Source organism: Peromyscus maniculatus, chromosome X (genome assembly GCF_049852395.1).
Source record: "Peromyscus maniculatus bairdii isolate BWxNUB_F1_BW_parent chromosome X, HU_Pman_BW_mat_3.1, whole genome shotgun sequence".
NCBI lineage: Eukaryota > Metazoa > Chordata > Mammalia > Rodentia > Cricetidae > Peromyscus > Peromyscus maniculatus.
In genome coordinates this window covers 32,703,780-32,721,226 of record NC_134875.1, presented here as the reverse complement: position 1 = coordinate 32,721,226, position 17,447 = coordinate 32,703,780, and the positions used below count along the sequence as shown (strand labels likewise).

The window sequence follows — 17,447 nt, the reverse complement described above, 5'->3', positions numbered from 1 at the left end:
GAAAAAATCATAGAAACAATTAGCCTGGCTCATGGGAACTCACTGAGTTTGAACCAACAACCAGGGAGCCTGCATGGGACCCACCTAGGCACTCTGCATATGTGACAGCTGTGTAGTTTGATCTATTTGTGCAACTCCTGGTAATGGGAGCAGGGGCTGTCCCTAGTGATTTGGCTGGCTTTTGGGAAGCTATTCCTCATGCTGAATTGCCTTGCCCAGCCTGAATACAGGGGAAGGTGCTCGGTCTTATTGCAATTTGATATGTCATGCTTTGCTGATTCCCATGGGAGGTCTGCCCCTTTCTGAGCAGACACAGAGGAAGGGTGGATGAGGGAGGGGGCAGAAAGAAGGGGTTGGGTATGAGAGAAAGATGGAGGAGAGGCTGAGGTCAGGATGTAAAATAAATACATTAAATTTAAAAAAAAGAGAGAGAGGGAGGAAAAAAGGACTTTCTGAAAATAATTCTAATGGCATAAGAAATAATCCCTAGAATTGACAGGTAGAATTATATGAAATTTAAAAGATCCTGCACAGTAAATTAAATGAACACTGTAGTGAAAAGACAGTCTATAGAATGGAAGAAAAAACTTTGCCAACTTATCAGATGAGAGACTAGTAAGTAGAATATATTAATTAGAACTACAACAATTACAAAAAACTCCACCACCTCCAAAAAAGATCACCCCATCAGCAAAAAGGGTAATGAACAGTTTTCAATAAAAAAAAAATACAAATGGTAAATACTTGAAAAAATAGTCAATCTCCTTAGTCACCCATAAAATGCAATGAAAACTGCTTTGAAGGTCCATTTTGCCCTGTCAGAATGTCTCTCATCAAGAAAACAATCAACAACAAAACATTGGTGAGGATATAGGAAACCTTTATTCATTGCTGGTGGGAAGGTAAACTGGTTCAGCTACCGTGGAAGACAGTCCTCAAAAGAACAAAAAGAACTACTACAATACAGCAATACCACACCTAGGTAGATAAGCAAAAGACACTAAATTCAATATATTACAAACATACATGCACATCCATGGTTATAGCTGTACTATTCACGGCAGGTATGAAATGAAATCATATGCAGATGAATAGATTTTAAAAAGTGTAGTAGGCATACACAAGAGATTCTACCAGTCATAAAGAAAAAATAAAAGATGACATCTGCAAGAAAAATGAATGGAAAAGATTATCATTATATTAAATGAAGTAAGTCAGATTCAGAAAGACAAATTAAACATGGTTTCTTTTATATGAGGAGTCTAGATTTAAATGCTTATCCCTCTCTTTACCCCACTTCTCTGTAGGATTAAAGTAGAAAGGGGACATAAGAAGAGTGGAAGAGATTTTGAGAGATGAGTAATGGAATTCCTATGTCATGAAACCAAAAAGAAGGACTACTGAGGCTCAGCAAGAGGTGTCTGAAGGGATAACAGGCAGTGGGAGAGGGGAATGAATAAGAACAGAATATAATGAGAAGGGGGGACAGAGAAAATATCCTAATGAAACTCGTTTTATATGCTAACTTAAAATGTTTTTAAATTTTAAATGAAGCTCCTCAGTTCTAATTATGGTGGGTTATTATAAAGTTTAGAGACTTAGCCAAAAAGATCCAGACAACTAAATCTAAAATGAAGAAGAATCACTTCCATTCTCCAATGCTAAGTTCAAGTAAACTTGCTTGTGAGTTCTTTTTGCCAGAATTTTTTATATAGTCCAAGAATCAATAAACATGGCCTGCCAGTCAAATCCACTCGACTGCTGGTTGTTGTAAATAAGGTTTTAATCAGAGTCTCATTTATTTATGTGCTATCTATGGCTGCTTTCACCATACAATGGCAGAGTTGAGTAGTTTCAACAGAAACTACATGGCCAACAAATTCAAAAAGTATTTACTCTTAGCCTTTACAGAAAAACAGTTAGCTAAACTGGGCAGGATAGAGCACACCTATTAATTCCAAAAGTAAGAAAGTTGAAGCAAGAGAATCAAGAGAACTAGGCCAGTGCAAGACCCTATGTGAAAAACAAAAGAAAACAGAAAAGAAAGTGGAAGAAAAAATGTTTGCTGAACAATGACTTAGATGAAAGGAAAAAAATACTTTGCAATTATTTTTATTATGTATATTTAAGGTATTGAAAAATAATGTTTTGTTTTTTTAAGGGTATCTAAGTATATAGTAATAGTTTAGCTGTATTTTTCCTGATTTATAAAATATACATTGTTATCTGCCCCCTTGATATAAAATTCACTTGAAGGATCTATACATTAGTAGCCTACTAATAATTTTTCAACCCTATAAAATAAGTTGTTCAGATTTCCTGTCAGACTTTAGATAGTAATCACTACTATATAATACTAGCAGTTCTGCTTCTGTGCTTACAGCACAGGCTAAACAGTTCGATGTACTTTCATTTGCCAGAATCTTAAAGGGTAATAAATGAGAATTCCTCTGGATCAGAAAAAGTATCCTGAACACAACCGTACCCAACATACATACCTTCCAAATGAGGTATTGGTGTCTCACAATGGCTAATGAAGACCAGATCTGAGATAGTTTTGTATGAAGTATTTATTACCTATCTAGATTGTTCATTAAGAGAAGCCAGTGGAAATGAACATGGAAAAAAACCTATCCAAAGATGTCATTAAAAAACAGGATGCTATGCAGGTGAAGTTGTTTTGGTCAGATGAGACAAGACCTAAATTAAATGGAGTTTGCCCTGAAAGTGAATACAATTAATTTGAACACTGAAAGAATATTCAGTTAAATTAAATCCTTAACCTCAATTTCTACATCAATGTAAAGTTCCTTTCTCAAACAACTGGAGTGAACAAAAGATCATCAAACCATAAAAAAACAGAGTCAGGGAGCTAAGCTTCCTAAATTTCTCCATGTCAAAAAGAGAAGCTAAAAATCACTATAAACACCACAAGAAATGGGGGGGGGATATTAATTAACTTTCCACTCATTTATTTACTGCCTACCAAACCCTAAGAATTGGGTACTAAACAAACCAAACAAAAAACATTGTCCTCATGAAGTGTACATTCAACTGATGGTAGAGTCATAAGCTCAGTGTCTAAGTTTGTTCCAAGACTGCCTTAAGGATGCCAAAATCAACAGATGCTACAGTCTCATATAAAATGGAACAAGATATGCCTATAATCGATATACATGCTCTTACTTTAAATCACATAAAGATTGTATATAGTAACTAATAGAACATAAATACTTCAACAGATTCTCCCATGAATATTTTAAACCCTATGGAAACATAGGATCAACTATACTTGATATAGTGGTAAGTGCTGAGAAGAAAACTAACCCAAGAAAATAAGGAGTGCTAAGTGGTGGTGGCCAGGGAAGACTTGAGAAGATGGTATCTGAGTACATCTGGTCTACCATCTTTACAGGGTGCCAGATGGATTAGAATGAATACAGACCAAGAAATCAAATTGTTTATTCTTATGAACTATCCATGTGGATCATGACCCTGAAGTGGAGATGTCACATTGTTCTACAGAGATAATAACCTCTTTTCTATGAGAGCAAAGTTGAAGAAAAGAAAGGAGTAAACATTTTCTAGTTACATAAAAGAATACCTTCAAGAAAATCCATCTTTTGGAACGTTCCCAAAATAACAAAGATATAAAAAAGACAAAAACCGAGAAGAAAAAAAAAAGAAAGAAAGAAAGAAAAAGAGACGTGCGCATAAAAGGAGATAAAGTGTGAAAGCAAATATTGGAAGGGTTTCCATAACATAAGATCTTAAGAGGGAGGGAACATTATCTTAAGTAAGGACATGACACAGTACAAGGAAGAGAAAAAAGTACAGTATGGCAGTATTGACAAGCTTCCCAAGCTAGATAAATGGGGGCGAAATCTGCAGGAAAAATGCAGCCTACTCTAGAAAGTAAAGAAACCTGTACTAGAGGAGTTTTAGAAACAGGTCACTACACAGTCAAAGCCACAGAAGACAGCAAGAGTCCTTCAGGGCTAGAGGCTCACTCATCTGATGTTGAATCACCATAGGACAGAAGTAGAAAAAAACTAGATCATCTACCAGAACCTGCCTTCAAAGAAAAAGGTAAATTTAAACTGAATGTAGCCTTAGCTTATACACTTAGAGTCACCAAAAGCCAAGCAAAAGAATAAAGACGACTGAAATAAATACAGCTTTACTTAAATGTCTACAGAAAGCACTAGAAGAAGGGAATAAGGCCTCAGCCAACTTGTGTTCTTACTCAGATATAAATTCCAAAAACAAACAGATAAAAAACAAGCTGAAGGTAAGCAGCAGCTAAGTTATAACCAATGAGGCAGGAAAGAATATTCCTCCTGGGGACCGCAAAACATGATTTTGCACAACTTTCAAAATATTCACTAGATAGAAGACTACCTAACAAATAATATGAGGAATTCTTGCCAAACTTAGAAAGCCAAGATTACCCTATTTGTTCCTCCTGTCTATAAACATCAGCAACTTTCTTCAAATGCCCAGGATAAGTGTGATGTGACAAAATGCTATTTACAACTAAGAATAACATTTTTCTGTATATTCTTGCAACATCCTGCTACTTTCAGAAATAAAGATAAAATGTGTTTCAAAGTCCCGCATAAATTTCTTATTTATTTTCTACCCTCTATAAAAATGTCTGAGAAATAGTTAAAATTAACAGACAGAAATGTTAGAAAGAACATGAGAACTAATATATACACAGGTAACAATGACAAAAATATTTTTCATAAAGATCATGATAAATTTCATAAATGCCGATAAAATACTAAAAATAAAAGTTACATAATTCCAGGTTTGGGGGTTCTTTTCTTTGTTTTGTTTCTTGAGAAAGGATCTCCTGTTGTCTGGGCTTGCCTCAAACTCACTATAGAGCTGAGGATGATTCATTTTGTTTTAATGGATATCTTCTAAAAGTTAAAAATAAAGCCTATCTTAATAATACATAGACACATGTATGGCTTACCTATTAAAGACTTGATATTTTCTAATATTAAATCGCTAGTAATATTTCCAGATAAATCTTGCCCCAATTCAGCAATCAGCTTGGCATAACCTTCATTCTCTTCTCTTAATAAATTGAATTTTTGCTGCTTATAGCTGAAATCAGAAATATCATGAAAAGGATAAAATTATTTCAATTATCAAGCTTACACAATGTAGTGTACTCTCCCTGAGTATCACTAACTTCAAACAATCATGAGACTGGGTATTTCAGTTTAACTCTTTTATGTATCTTTTAATATAAAAAGCAGTATTGGTTAATAAGGGAACACGCCAACATCTCTGCTCTCTGAGGACACCTGAGCATATCCACATACATACAAACACATCCTCTAAAGTAAGTCTTCTTAAGAAGACTTGACTGTTATCTCAGACTCAAATATGGACAAAGTTAACACAGGAATGGCTCACTTAAAACACTGTAATTTAAGTGTTTTAGAAGGAAAAAATACTAACCACAAACACAAACATAAATAGCCTTCAAAGGGCCTTTAGAAACTGCTACAATTCAAAATGAGAAATAAACATTCAGCTACTTGATCCGTAACATACGCCACATATACTTACAAGAGTTTTGTCTTGATTTTAACTGATTTTTGATTGAACTGCTGTGACTGCTTGATTAGCCCTAATGACTCCAAAGTTTCTGGGTCCAAACGTTCCTTCAGAACTGTGTCTGAAACTAAATACTGTATTAAAAAATATTAAAGACAATTTATACTTTAGCATTCCAACTATGTACCCACAATCTTAAATATATTCAAAATACTCTTTCCAATGTAAGAATACAAAACTACATTATATCTTTATAAAGCCTAGAATTTCAACAAAATAACTCTTCAAATACTGAAATATAAAACACATATCTCTTTAAAAAATTACTTTAAAACTACCTTTTTGCTGTACACAGCTCATACAGTAAGAACTACAGATTAAATTTTCATTACATTGAGCCTGTCTTAACTCAATTTTCACTCAATATAGTACTTCAGCATTCTATATTTTTCTACAGCAAGTAGCCAAACTATAACAAAGACAAGAACATTCTTCTAAGTCCCAGTCATGGCATTTTTCCTTGGTTCTAATTTTACAAACATAAAATGGCTCACTAGACAATTATGACTTCTATTGGGGGGAAGGTGGTGGTGTTCTCAGTTTAAAGACAGTATCTCATGTATCCCAGGCTGTCTTTGAACTCACTATGTAGCTGAGGATGATCTTGAACTTCTGCTCCTCCTGCCTCCACGTCCCAAGTGCTGAGACTTCAAGCATGTGTCCCCATGCCCAGTTTATAGGATACCAGGGACAGAACCGAGGGTTTCATGCATGCTGGGCAAGCACTTTATCAACTAAGCCACATCCACAGTCCAACTTATATTTTTTTATAATTACTTCCATCTTTTTGTCCCTGCCTAATAAAAAGTTTATGAAAAATTCAGTTTAAGGACTACTTGCTACACAGTTGCTTACCTTTTTCTATATTAGGAACTCACTAAGTCAAATATCATGAGGGTTTTTATATGTATAGATTAAGTAATTTAAAAATACGATTATTTCATAGCAATTTCACAAAACATCCATTTCAAGATCTAAATCTCACCTTACCATGAAGTCGACTGAATGTCAGTATCTTCCTCCATTTAACATGATTAACTGTGATTATATTTATTCAATGCAAAATTTAGAAGGGGAAAGTGTATTTAAAAACTTACCAAACATGCTAATACCAATTGTGTAAAATAGTCTCTCTTGCTTTTTTCTTCTAAACAATTTGTCTCAATATCTATAATGACAGAAGAAAAGAGATACAAGTTTCATTTTTCTATACTCTCTACTACTAAAAGATTCATCTTCTTTAAAACATATTTAAAAATGCCTCTTTCCAGGCCAGGCATGGTAGTACACACCTAAAATTTCAGCACCAAGAGCCAGAGCCATGAGGATCACAAGTTCAAAGCCAGCCTGGTCTACACTATAAGCTCCAGGTCAGCCCAGACTATATAAAAAGACCTTGTCTCAAAAATAAATATAATTAATTAAAAATAAAATACCTTTCTGAGTCTGGAAAAATTATAAACTGTAGTAATATGTCTTTCATACATATATAAACACTTTAATTTCTCTTAATACTGATGACTGACCCTGTCACCTATAACATATATCCATAAAATAGTAAGTTTGTATCACAGGAACACTGAAAACAAAATTTCAAAAATAAAGGTAAAATTCAAAAATGAAAAACTTCTAACAAAGTTTAAATGACCACTTGTCAGAGACTCATCCCTTAATGGCCAAGTTGAACTGGGTAACAACAAAAAATATCTTCTAATTAAGCTGGGCTTGCTGGTACACAGCAGTAATCTTAGCCTTCAGAAGGCTGAAGAAGGATAGTGAGTTCAAGACCAGCCTGGACTAAAAAGTAAGATGCTGTGTCGTAACAACAGCAAAAAAAGAAAAAAAGGAAAGGAAAAAAAAAGAAAAGAAAGAAAAAGCCTATTTTGTTGTTTGATTGGTTTGGTCGCAAGCCCCTTTTTGAGTGAGTACATATATGCAGTGTGCATACTTATTAACATTGGTATGGGGGTTGGGGATTTAGCTCCATGGTAAAGCACTTGCCTAGCAAGTGCAAGGCCCTGGGTTCGGTCCTCGGCTCCAGAAATAATAATAATAAAAAAAAAAAACATTGGTGTGTATGGAGGCCAGAGGATGGTGTTAGGTGTCTTCCTCAATTGCGCCCCACTTTACTTAGACAAGGTTTCTCACTGAACCCAGAGTTTGAAATTTGGCTCGTCTAACTAGCCAGCTTGCCCAAGAGATCCCATCTCAGCCTCCCATGAACTGGGATAACAGGCAAACCACCCTTCCCCTTTTTTAAAGACAAGGCCCTCACTAAATAATACCAGGTGGCCTTAAACTCAAAGATCCACCTGCCTCTACCTCCCTAGTGCTGGGACTAGATGCTTATTTATACCACCACACCTGGCCTTACTCTGCTTTGTTGTGGGTACTGAGGATCCAAGCTCTGATCCTCATACTTGTAGCAAGTGTTTTATCCACAAAGCCATATTCTCAGCCTTGGTTTGTTTTTTTGTTTGTTTTTTTTTTTTTTTTTTTTTTTTTTTTTTTTTTTTGGTTTTCGTTTTTACGAAAATGTCTCATGTAGCACAGACCTGCCTTCAATGAAATTCAGGCTGACCTTCAAGTCAAAAAAATTCTCTTTTTTCTCTTTCCCCAGTGCCAGGACAAAAATATTTCCTAACGCTAAAAATTCACTTACCAATGAAGTTGAGAAGTCTAATATCAAATCTATGAAAAGTCAGTATTAAAAGGTATATTTAAAATACTATTTTGAACAATTCTAGTCACTAAATAAAAATGTACTCAATATTTGCATTTTCTTCCTATGAAATATTTTTTAAAAAGAGAGACTTCCTTCAGTTTTAGGGAATTGTTCAGAAAATTTATCCAAGTTTATATCTGAGGTGTGAAGAAATAAAACAATTAATGCAAAATGCCAGACATCAAAAATTTCAAATGGGATTAGCAGGATTAGACAAAGGCCAATTTCAGAATTGTTGCTTTAACTGATTAAATTATTTTACTTTCTGAGACAGGGACTCTAGCAGCTGAGGCTGACCCCAAACTCACTAGATAGTCAAGATGACCTTCAATTTCTGATCCTCTTGTTTCTACCTCCCAAGTGCTTAGAATTACAAGCTAATGTATTTTTAAAGTCAACTGGTAATTTAGAAAGTACAATAAAAGGCATCAGTCTTAGTGAAATAATAACCGTTGGCCTCTACGTGGGTCTTCCAAAATAACAGACACCTTATCATATTTTTGCTTCAGTTTATTTTCTATTGTCAACACCAAGAATCAAAAGAGAAGGAGATTTATCATCACTCACAACATTTATCATCAAAGATTGTCCTGGCCTTTCACTCTACCTTCTTGGACAATTGCCATTTGCCCATATCCTAGCCACTGCTGCACAAAATTAGCACAAATATATTAAGAAAATTTTAGGGGGCATGAGTGTGGCTTAGTGATAGGAGAACTTGCCTAGCATCTGTGAGGTCCTGGGTTCTATCCCCGAAACCACAAAGGAAAAAATAACATAAGGAAAACTTAGGGTATGATTTATGCAATTTAACTTATAGCATAATCTCAACTTTTTTTTTTCTGAGACAGGGTTTCAGTATGCAGCTCTGGCAATTCTGGAACTCGCTCTGTAGACTAGGCTGACCTCAAGCTCACAGAGACCCACCTACCTCTGCCTCCAGAGTGCTGGGACAAGAAGTATGTGCCCTCAAGCCCAGCTAATCTCAATTTTTAATGGTGTTTTATAAAATTGATATGTGTCTCATTAATTTTTTCCCGGGGTTCCCAGCTGTCACAGAGCTCTAAAGTTGTTAAGATACACTGCTAAGGTCTTTAATATCAGGCATACAGTGTCCAAGTCCTCTTAGCTACGTGAACTGATTAAGGTACTATTCTCTCAGCTTTTGACGATGATAGTAACAACTGAATAGGACCTCAGTAAATCTGTTAGTTAACCTGTCTCAACACTCAGTTATCTTAATCATATTTTCTCTATTTTATTATTTTTGTTCTAACTCAAAACACTATTCAAATAAGCTCATTTATCATACCTCACTCCTGTATCCTAAATTAGCACTTGGTAAGTTCTTTTTCTAAAAAGCCTTCAGCATCCTCCAGCTCCTGCCTTTTGTATCACCAACCAACTGGCCCACCTCCAAGGTCTCATCAGTGTATCATGTTACTTCAGAGTGAGTCTCTCAAGTTACTACAGCTCTCAGGCTCCCTACCCCTCATGTGATTAGTCTTTTGAAAAGTTCTCTTAACCTGGAAAGTATAAGAATATTCTGTCTGATTACACTTAACACATTAAAAAGACAACATGATATAGTAAAAACATCATGGGCTTTGCAGCCAAAGGGACCCAAGATTAAATGCTGCCTTACTAGTTACATTGCCTTGAGAAAATGACCACCTCACTAAACCTTATTTTCCCAATCTGCATACCTTTCATACAGAAGTTGTTATAAAGACTAAGATTCAAATGAAAAGCTTTAACACGGTGTCTAAAACATGAACGGTGTTCCAAAAATAGCAACCATACTGCAATTAATGTCATTAGTATCATCATCATTATTAGACATAACCCTCATGAAGATGAATTTATTAATTTTATGTGTGTGTGTTTTGCCTGCATGGATATATATGGACTACATTCAAGTTTGGTACCTACAGAGGTAAGTAAGATTCTGTACAACTGGAGCTAAGGATAGAGAACTGCCATATGGGTGCTAGGAACTGAACCTGTGTCCTCTGCAAAAGCAACACGTGCTCTTGACCACTGAGCCATCTTTCCAGCCAGCTAGATCACATTCGTAATCCTAATTCCCCTTCTTGTTCTGGAGTCACCCTTGTACCCATTTTTTTCTTCTGCCAAGATGTTTAAGGGGACAGGTGAAGAATAGTTTCATCTGAGTATGGTATTCTAATCTTGACAATAAAAATGGACTGGCTAGTATGGAAGAAATTTCCTCCAAAGTAACCAAATATCATTATCATGAATCTACATTAACAGTAAAAGGCAATGACCTATAGAAATAATTCATATGTCTAAATTATGAAGGAAAGCTCTATTTTAACAAAATAAGTCAATTGAAGAAAAACTAATAGAATGAAGAAGCTAATAACTGGTGATTACTAAAGACAAAATATATTCCTACCACTACTAAGAGATAACAGCTATCACAAAATGTCTCCCATAAACTGGTTTCCTGTGTATAAAATTTAAGGAAGAAAGAAAACGTTTTTAAATTGGAACTTGTTCAGTGCTAAATTTGTTAGTATCAATTTCAAATATTAAGTTCCTTTTTTCATTTTGTATAAATCAATCAAATATATAACCATGAAAATGTACTTTATCATTAAAACCAGGATAGTTTAGAATGAAAGATAGCGCTATTAATAATTATGCCAGGAGTGGAAAAAACTAGGACACATGGTCAACTCATGGGTGGTCTGTTTTTCCCATTTACCACTCACATGTATTTTGACCTGTCCCTGTGCTGAAATCTGAAACACTCTCAAAACTCATACACAGGCATTCATATTAGCTAAGACCAAACTCTAGATACTCAGTAAGCCATTTAAGTAACTCATCTAATCCTAGAAATTGAGCTAGCTGGTACACACCTTTAATCCCAGCACTTGGGAGGCAAAGGCAGGTGGATCGCTCTGAGTTCTAGGCCAGCCTATTCTACAGTGAGTTCCAGGACAGCCAGAGCTACATAGAGAAACCCTGTCTCAAAAAACCGAGAGAGAGTAATGAGCTAAAACAACTCTTTCCAACTTGACAAATCCTCAAAGTATAAATCTTGTTTTATAGGTAATATATGTCTAGCAATGTTGTTAGTACTCAAAGCTAAAGAAAGCACAAAACTGATGGGAAAGCCATGCTCAGTTATTTTAATCAATAGCTAAAATTAGACAAATTTGTAAAACACATTATTTGTAAATCTATGTGTTCCTTGGGAGGGACACTACCTTTAACCATAAATCAAAGAAATGTACCTTTTTATTTTGGATAGATACAAAACAGATTTCTTACTTGCAAAACAAAAGTAGTTTTAATTACTTTAATACAAAACAGATTTCTTACTCGCAAAACAAAAGTAGTTTTAATTACTTTGACTAATGGTACTCATTTTAAAATTAAGAATCAAAAGGGTACAACAGCAAAGTAGTATCTTCACAGTATCTTAAGTTTGAGATTCAGAGAAATCTCATTGAATGACATTATAGCGTTACTAAAATTGCAGAAACTCAGACAAATGTCAGAAAATTTGACTCTTACTTGAAATTAGCTCATTTAGCTCAAATTTATATAAATATACATTGTCAAACACTCAAAAATCATACTACGCTGGGCAGTGGTGGCGCACACCTTTAATCCCAGCACTCAGGAGGCAGAGCCAGGCAGATCTCTGTGAGTTTGAGGCCAGCCTGGTCTACAGAGCAAGATCCAGGAAAGGCGCAAAGCTACACAGAGAAACCCTGTCTCGAAAAACTAACAAAAAAAAAGAAAAAAGAAAAAAAAATTATACTACAAAGCTACTTTATAAATTAGTTGTAATGACACTTGATTTATAAAACTATACTCTGTATAAAGTTAAGCATTACTAAAGATTTACAGAAAAATTTGAGCATTTGTAAAACTGTGAAAGAAAAGATGAACATAAATTTACAAGTACATGTTACATGTGAAATAAAAGGCTTAAAACCTACCTAATATGCAGAATACATCAGCAAGAATAGAAGGCATATCCTCACGAAATTCCTAAATTAAAAAAATAGATTTACAATTAATTCTAGAACAGTACACAGAAAGTGTTATTATTTCAGAATAATGGTCATCAATCAACTAAGTCAACTAAACTCCAACATTATGTGATTTCAATGTCAGCATGGTCTACATGTCCCAGGCTAGCCATGGCTACATGGTGAAATATGGTCTCAAACACCACCAAAAAGAAGAAGAAAAAGAACCGCCTATTTAAATTTCAACCACAGAATAGCTAATAAAAAGGCAAGAACCTAAAGAAGCACCTCAGAAAAGCACTAAAATGTAGAAAAATACTTCACATGCACCTAAATAAAGACCATCAATAATTATACATTTTCATCCAAAACTTTAAATATTATAACCATATCTGATCCATGCAAAAATTATAGTACCAGAAGATCAAAAATTACATCAATTAAAAGCAATTTTTCCACAATTCAAAATTCTCTTAAGATGAAATAATTATCAAATTTTTTTTCTTTATTCACTCTTCTTTATAGTTTTTGGAAAAAGACCCTCAATCCTGTTTCTGTATAAAAACACCAGCATTATTCCACATTTGCCTCTTGACTTGTTACTCCCATGGTCAATTTTAGAGCTATTTCCCATTAGTAAGGATCACAGTTCAGTTACTGGAGTTAGCAGTTTTCTGGCACTATAGCAACCCTAAAATTCATCTATTTTCAGAGACTGTAAAAAATAAAATTCTAAAGACAAAAACCAGCAGCTGCTAGTCATGTAAGTCCATTTCTGTGGCTAAGATACTGGACAAATGTCTAATACTATGGAAAAGCCATGACAAAGGTAATGCAGTGTAGGAGCACACAGATATAATGAAGTAATCAAAATAAAGGAGACACTAACTAAGGACCAGGGATACAAAATGTTTATTTAGGCTATTTTCATAAATGGAAAAATAATTACAGTCAAATTGCACAAACAGACTGAAACTACATCAACTCTCAATTTACAGGTTAAATGAAGATCAGAAGTAGAAAGACACAGGAGTTTTTCCAACATAGAATATTAGTTGTCAAAGAAATATACCACTTCAATATGAACTAATATTACTTTTAACACCTGGAGACAGTTTCAGAATGAAAGAGAAATACATATTAAAATTCCTACTGCTCAAATGTACCTGGGGTGGGGTGGGGTGGGGTGAGGTGGGGTGGGGAGTGTCACAACAGCTCAACTTTAAACTTCCAATTAAACAACCCAAGAAAAACACAAAAATCATATGAAGCAGATTTCACTCTCCAACAGAAAATATCTGACTATAGAAATATAAAACATAAAGAAAATTCACAATGAGACCACAAATTCCCCAATATCACCTCAATACTTACTAGACAAGCTAGACAAATAATTTACACAAATCTAAAAACCAGCCTAACAACAGGATATCACACCACTTGAAATTATAAATTTACAATAAACACCCTAACAATTAGCAGTTCACCTTCCAGTTCAAATTATCAAATCACCAATGACATGATTCATATGCAATCTACACTGAATCTATATTGAAAGTATCTGCTCTGAATCTACCCTAACTTCTCTAATAAATGTAAGCAAAATTTAATTAGCCACTTAAAAGTTTAAAAAAATTAGCTGTTATTTTCTAAAAATAAGTAGGAATGAATGTCAGAGCTATGCAACCATGATTTAAAATAATTTAACTCTTAATTTTAAGAAAATTTTAATCCTAATGAACAAAAACAACATTCTTTCAAAGTGCTTAAACTAGTTTAGAGTCAAAACATGAATTAAGGACGCTTTTTGCTTTGACTTCATTACAGCACTTCTGTTTAGCTCACCCAGTTTGTACAACCTTTTCTTCTTACAACCAGACAGAAAGACTAAATGTCAGTTTCTTCATAGCAAGAATGGCTTGCCAGTAGTACCTTCAAACTATTATTTTGACAAAATACATGTTATACATTTCAAAGATCTTTGTATCAAAAGTGAAAAGATATGCAACAATTACTGTTTTAAATATATATACTTACGCTAATGTCATTAAGAACACTAGATGCCTGTTCATGCTTTAAATTTCCTTTAATGACATGGTATGACAACTCATAGAGAGCTTGTTGAAAATCTGTTGAACATAAAAGACATAAGTGTAAAGACAGTCTAACAAGAAAGGCAAACTCTCTTGGAAAATCTATTTCTCATAATTATTATAAACATCAGTAATAAAACATGTATTTATAATAGTTCTCTCTAGCAACTTATCTTTTTACTTCTACAGAAACAACACTAATGGGTTTAGGGAAAAGTTAACCATTCCTTCTCTACTGTAATATGACTAGTGGTTAAGCATTCTCTTCTATTCTTTCTATGGCTGCAAATTTCACTTATTCCCGCATCTACTACGTACATCATTTAGTATTTTGATTCCTCTTCAATACTTTTCTTTTCTGGTAGTCCTGGGGCTTAATGTGTCCTAAGCAAGTGCTCTACCAATAATCTACATCACCAGCCATTTTTAATTTTAGACAAGGTCTCTCTCCTGCCTCAACCTCCCAGGTACTGCATTTACAGACATGTATAAGCACACTTGACCCACTAACCCATTTTAAAGCATTTTCCCCATATTCTTAAGAGATATTTTAAATAAATATACTGTACCCAACAAGGCATAAACAAAATTAACCATTTCTCCACCAGCCACCTTCAGAGATTGGTCTAAACTTGTTCAGAATATACACAATTCAATCTTGGGGCTACAATGAAACCTAAGGAGTAAACATGATAGGGAATTCCTTCCAAAACTCTACATTTCTTTCTCTTCAATTTCTATCAGAATTCAAACAAATAAATACTTATGTATATACATACAAAAGTGGCAATTTTATGAGAACTATTAACTACAAGTAACCCATGCTATTATCATGGTCCCATTTCCTCAACAAAAAGTCTTTTATGAAGTGGGGAGTTAGAAGTTGACAAAATACCTTAGGGTCATTATTTTTTTGATTTTCGTATACTAAATTTTTGTTTTCCTTCCAATAATTAAATATTGAAAAACAAATATCTTTTAAAAAATACTAGTCGGGGGCTACTGTCATAACTTAGTACAGTTCTTGCATACCATGCAAGAAGCCCTGTGTTCCATCTCTTACATGACATAAAACTGGGCATAGTGGCAAGTGCTTGTAGCCTGTAAGCCAAGCACTTGGGAGATAAAGGCAGACAACAAGATCTGCAGTTCAGGGTCAACCTCGGCACACATATCAAGTTACAGGCCAACGTGGGCTACATGACACACCTTCTCAAAAAAATAAAAACATAAATATAAAATAAAGCCTAGGAACTAAAGATAGAGGTGAAGTGGTAGAATGATTCCCTACCATTTCTGAGACCCTGAGTTCAATCCCCAGAATGAGAAAATAGAAAAGTACTCAAAGGAAACTTATTCCAAACACACACAGACACCAAGCATGGTAGTGCACAACCAGTCCACAGTTCCAGCACTCATTCAGAAAGCAGAGGCAGGAGGATCAGGAATTTAAAGCCATCCTCATCTACATAGCAAGTTGCAGGCCAATCTGGCTACATGCGATCCTGTCCTACCCCATTTCACGCTTAAAGAAACTAAAAGAAAGCCTAGTTATAATCCCCTTTTAGGGGGAAAAAAATCAAATTTTTTTTTCAGGGCAAAAAAAAAAGTGAAAAAAGAAATGCTTAAAAAAAATCCCCTGGTATGACTACTAATCACAAAACAGGAAGAAAATAAAAATCAAAATGTGCTATCTCCTTTTAGCCAACAAGGACATTATTTAGCAATGAAATGTGTCCATTAATTCACCTTCTAAACATTATCAATTCATTATGAAGAACTTATTTTAAACATTCTGTCCTTATAAACATGTTGCCTTCATTGTGTTTAAAAGTAAATACACTATATAAATAAAGAAAAAAGTTGTTGTTATGGTAGGAATGAGATCAATTTTATATATTTATGTCAATAAAATTCCTTACAAAATATACAATTTTATTTAAAATTATCCAGATGACTTTTTAAAGCAATCACTTAGAAGAACCAAACAGCTGATTATCATTAACTTCAGAGTATGTTATATATATATATATATATATATATATATATATATATATATATATATACTGTTCATTGGAACTCTATGAATTCTAATCTTAATCACAGAAGACTAAAATAGAGAACAAGTGACCCAGGTCATTTTGCTGAACAAATGAAATAAAAAAAAATGAGCCAAATTATAATCCACAAAGTAGCCAAGAAAGCCCCTAATTCACAACTTTTCTAAATAACTATTTTTAAATGAGCATGAACTCCTATTATACTTAAAGAAATGGTAAATGCAAGCTTCTTTTGTTTCATGGTGTTGAATCACAGCAATAGAAACCCTAAGACAGAAATTGGTACCAGATCATGGGGTATTGCTGTGACAGACTTGACCAAGTTTTGGGGAGGATTGTGGTGGCATTTACAATCTGATCTGGAAAAGCCATTGTGTGCTCAGAGGTCAGGGAGCCAGAATGATAAGATTGTTGAGAGCAATGCAGATGATAGAGGCTTGGCTTCTGATGTTTTAAAGAGAAGCAGAGGTAACCAGGGTTATTTGTGTGATTTTTTTGTTTATTTGTTTTGTTTTCCAGACAGGGTTTCTTCTGTGTAGCTTTGGAGCCTGTCCTGCAACTCACTCTGTAGACCAGGCTGGCCTCGAACTCACAGAGACCCTCCTGCCTCTGCCTCCCAAGTGCTGGGATTAAAAGCATGCACCACCACCACCACCAGCTTGTGTGATATTTTGTAGGTCAACTGGAGTAGAAGAGATAGCTGTGATTAGCAAGAGACCAGAACTACTAAAGTAAAAGCTCTGATTTACTAGGGAAATTCATGCTTGTTAGGTGGAGCAGAGAAATAAGTGGTGATTAAAAAGAGGCCAGCATCAGTGAGGTCAAATCTTCTGGAAAAGAGGCAGGTTTGAGTTTGAGGCCAGCCTGGGCTACAGAGTGAGTTCCAGGAAAGGCACCAAAGCTACACAGAGGGACCCTG

General features: G+C 34.7%; 1 protein-coding gene across 5 annotated transcripts in view; it reads right to left on the bottom strand.

Moving 5' to 3' along the window:
- The window catches only part of Thoc2 (THO complex subunit 2), a 124,357-nt gene that overhangs the window by 85,447 nt on the left and 21,463 nt on the right, over positions 1-17,447 (bottom strand). For all 5 annotated transcript variants that reach the window (XM_016000141.3, XM_076561613.1, XM_076561614.1 and 2 more), the window contains exons 3-7: positions 14,413-14,504; positions 12,343-12,394; positions 6,735-6,805; positions 5,590-5,711; positions 4,985-5,118 (exon numbers count right to left, since the gene is read on the bottom strand). In XM_016000141.3, coding sequence (XP_015855627.1) covers positions 4,985-5,118; positions 5,590-5,711; positions 6,735-6,805; positions 12,343-12,394; positions 14,413-14,504 — 471 coding nt within the window. The remainder of the gene's footprint in view (positions 1-4,984; positions 5,119-5,589; positions 5,712-6,734; positions 6,806-12,342; positions 12,395-14,412; positions 14,505-17,447) is intronic.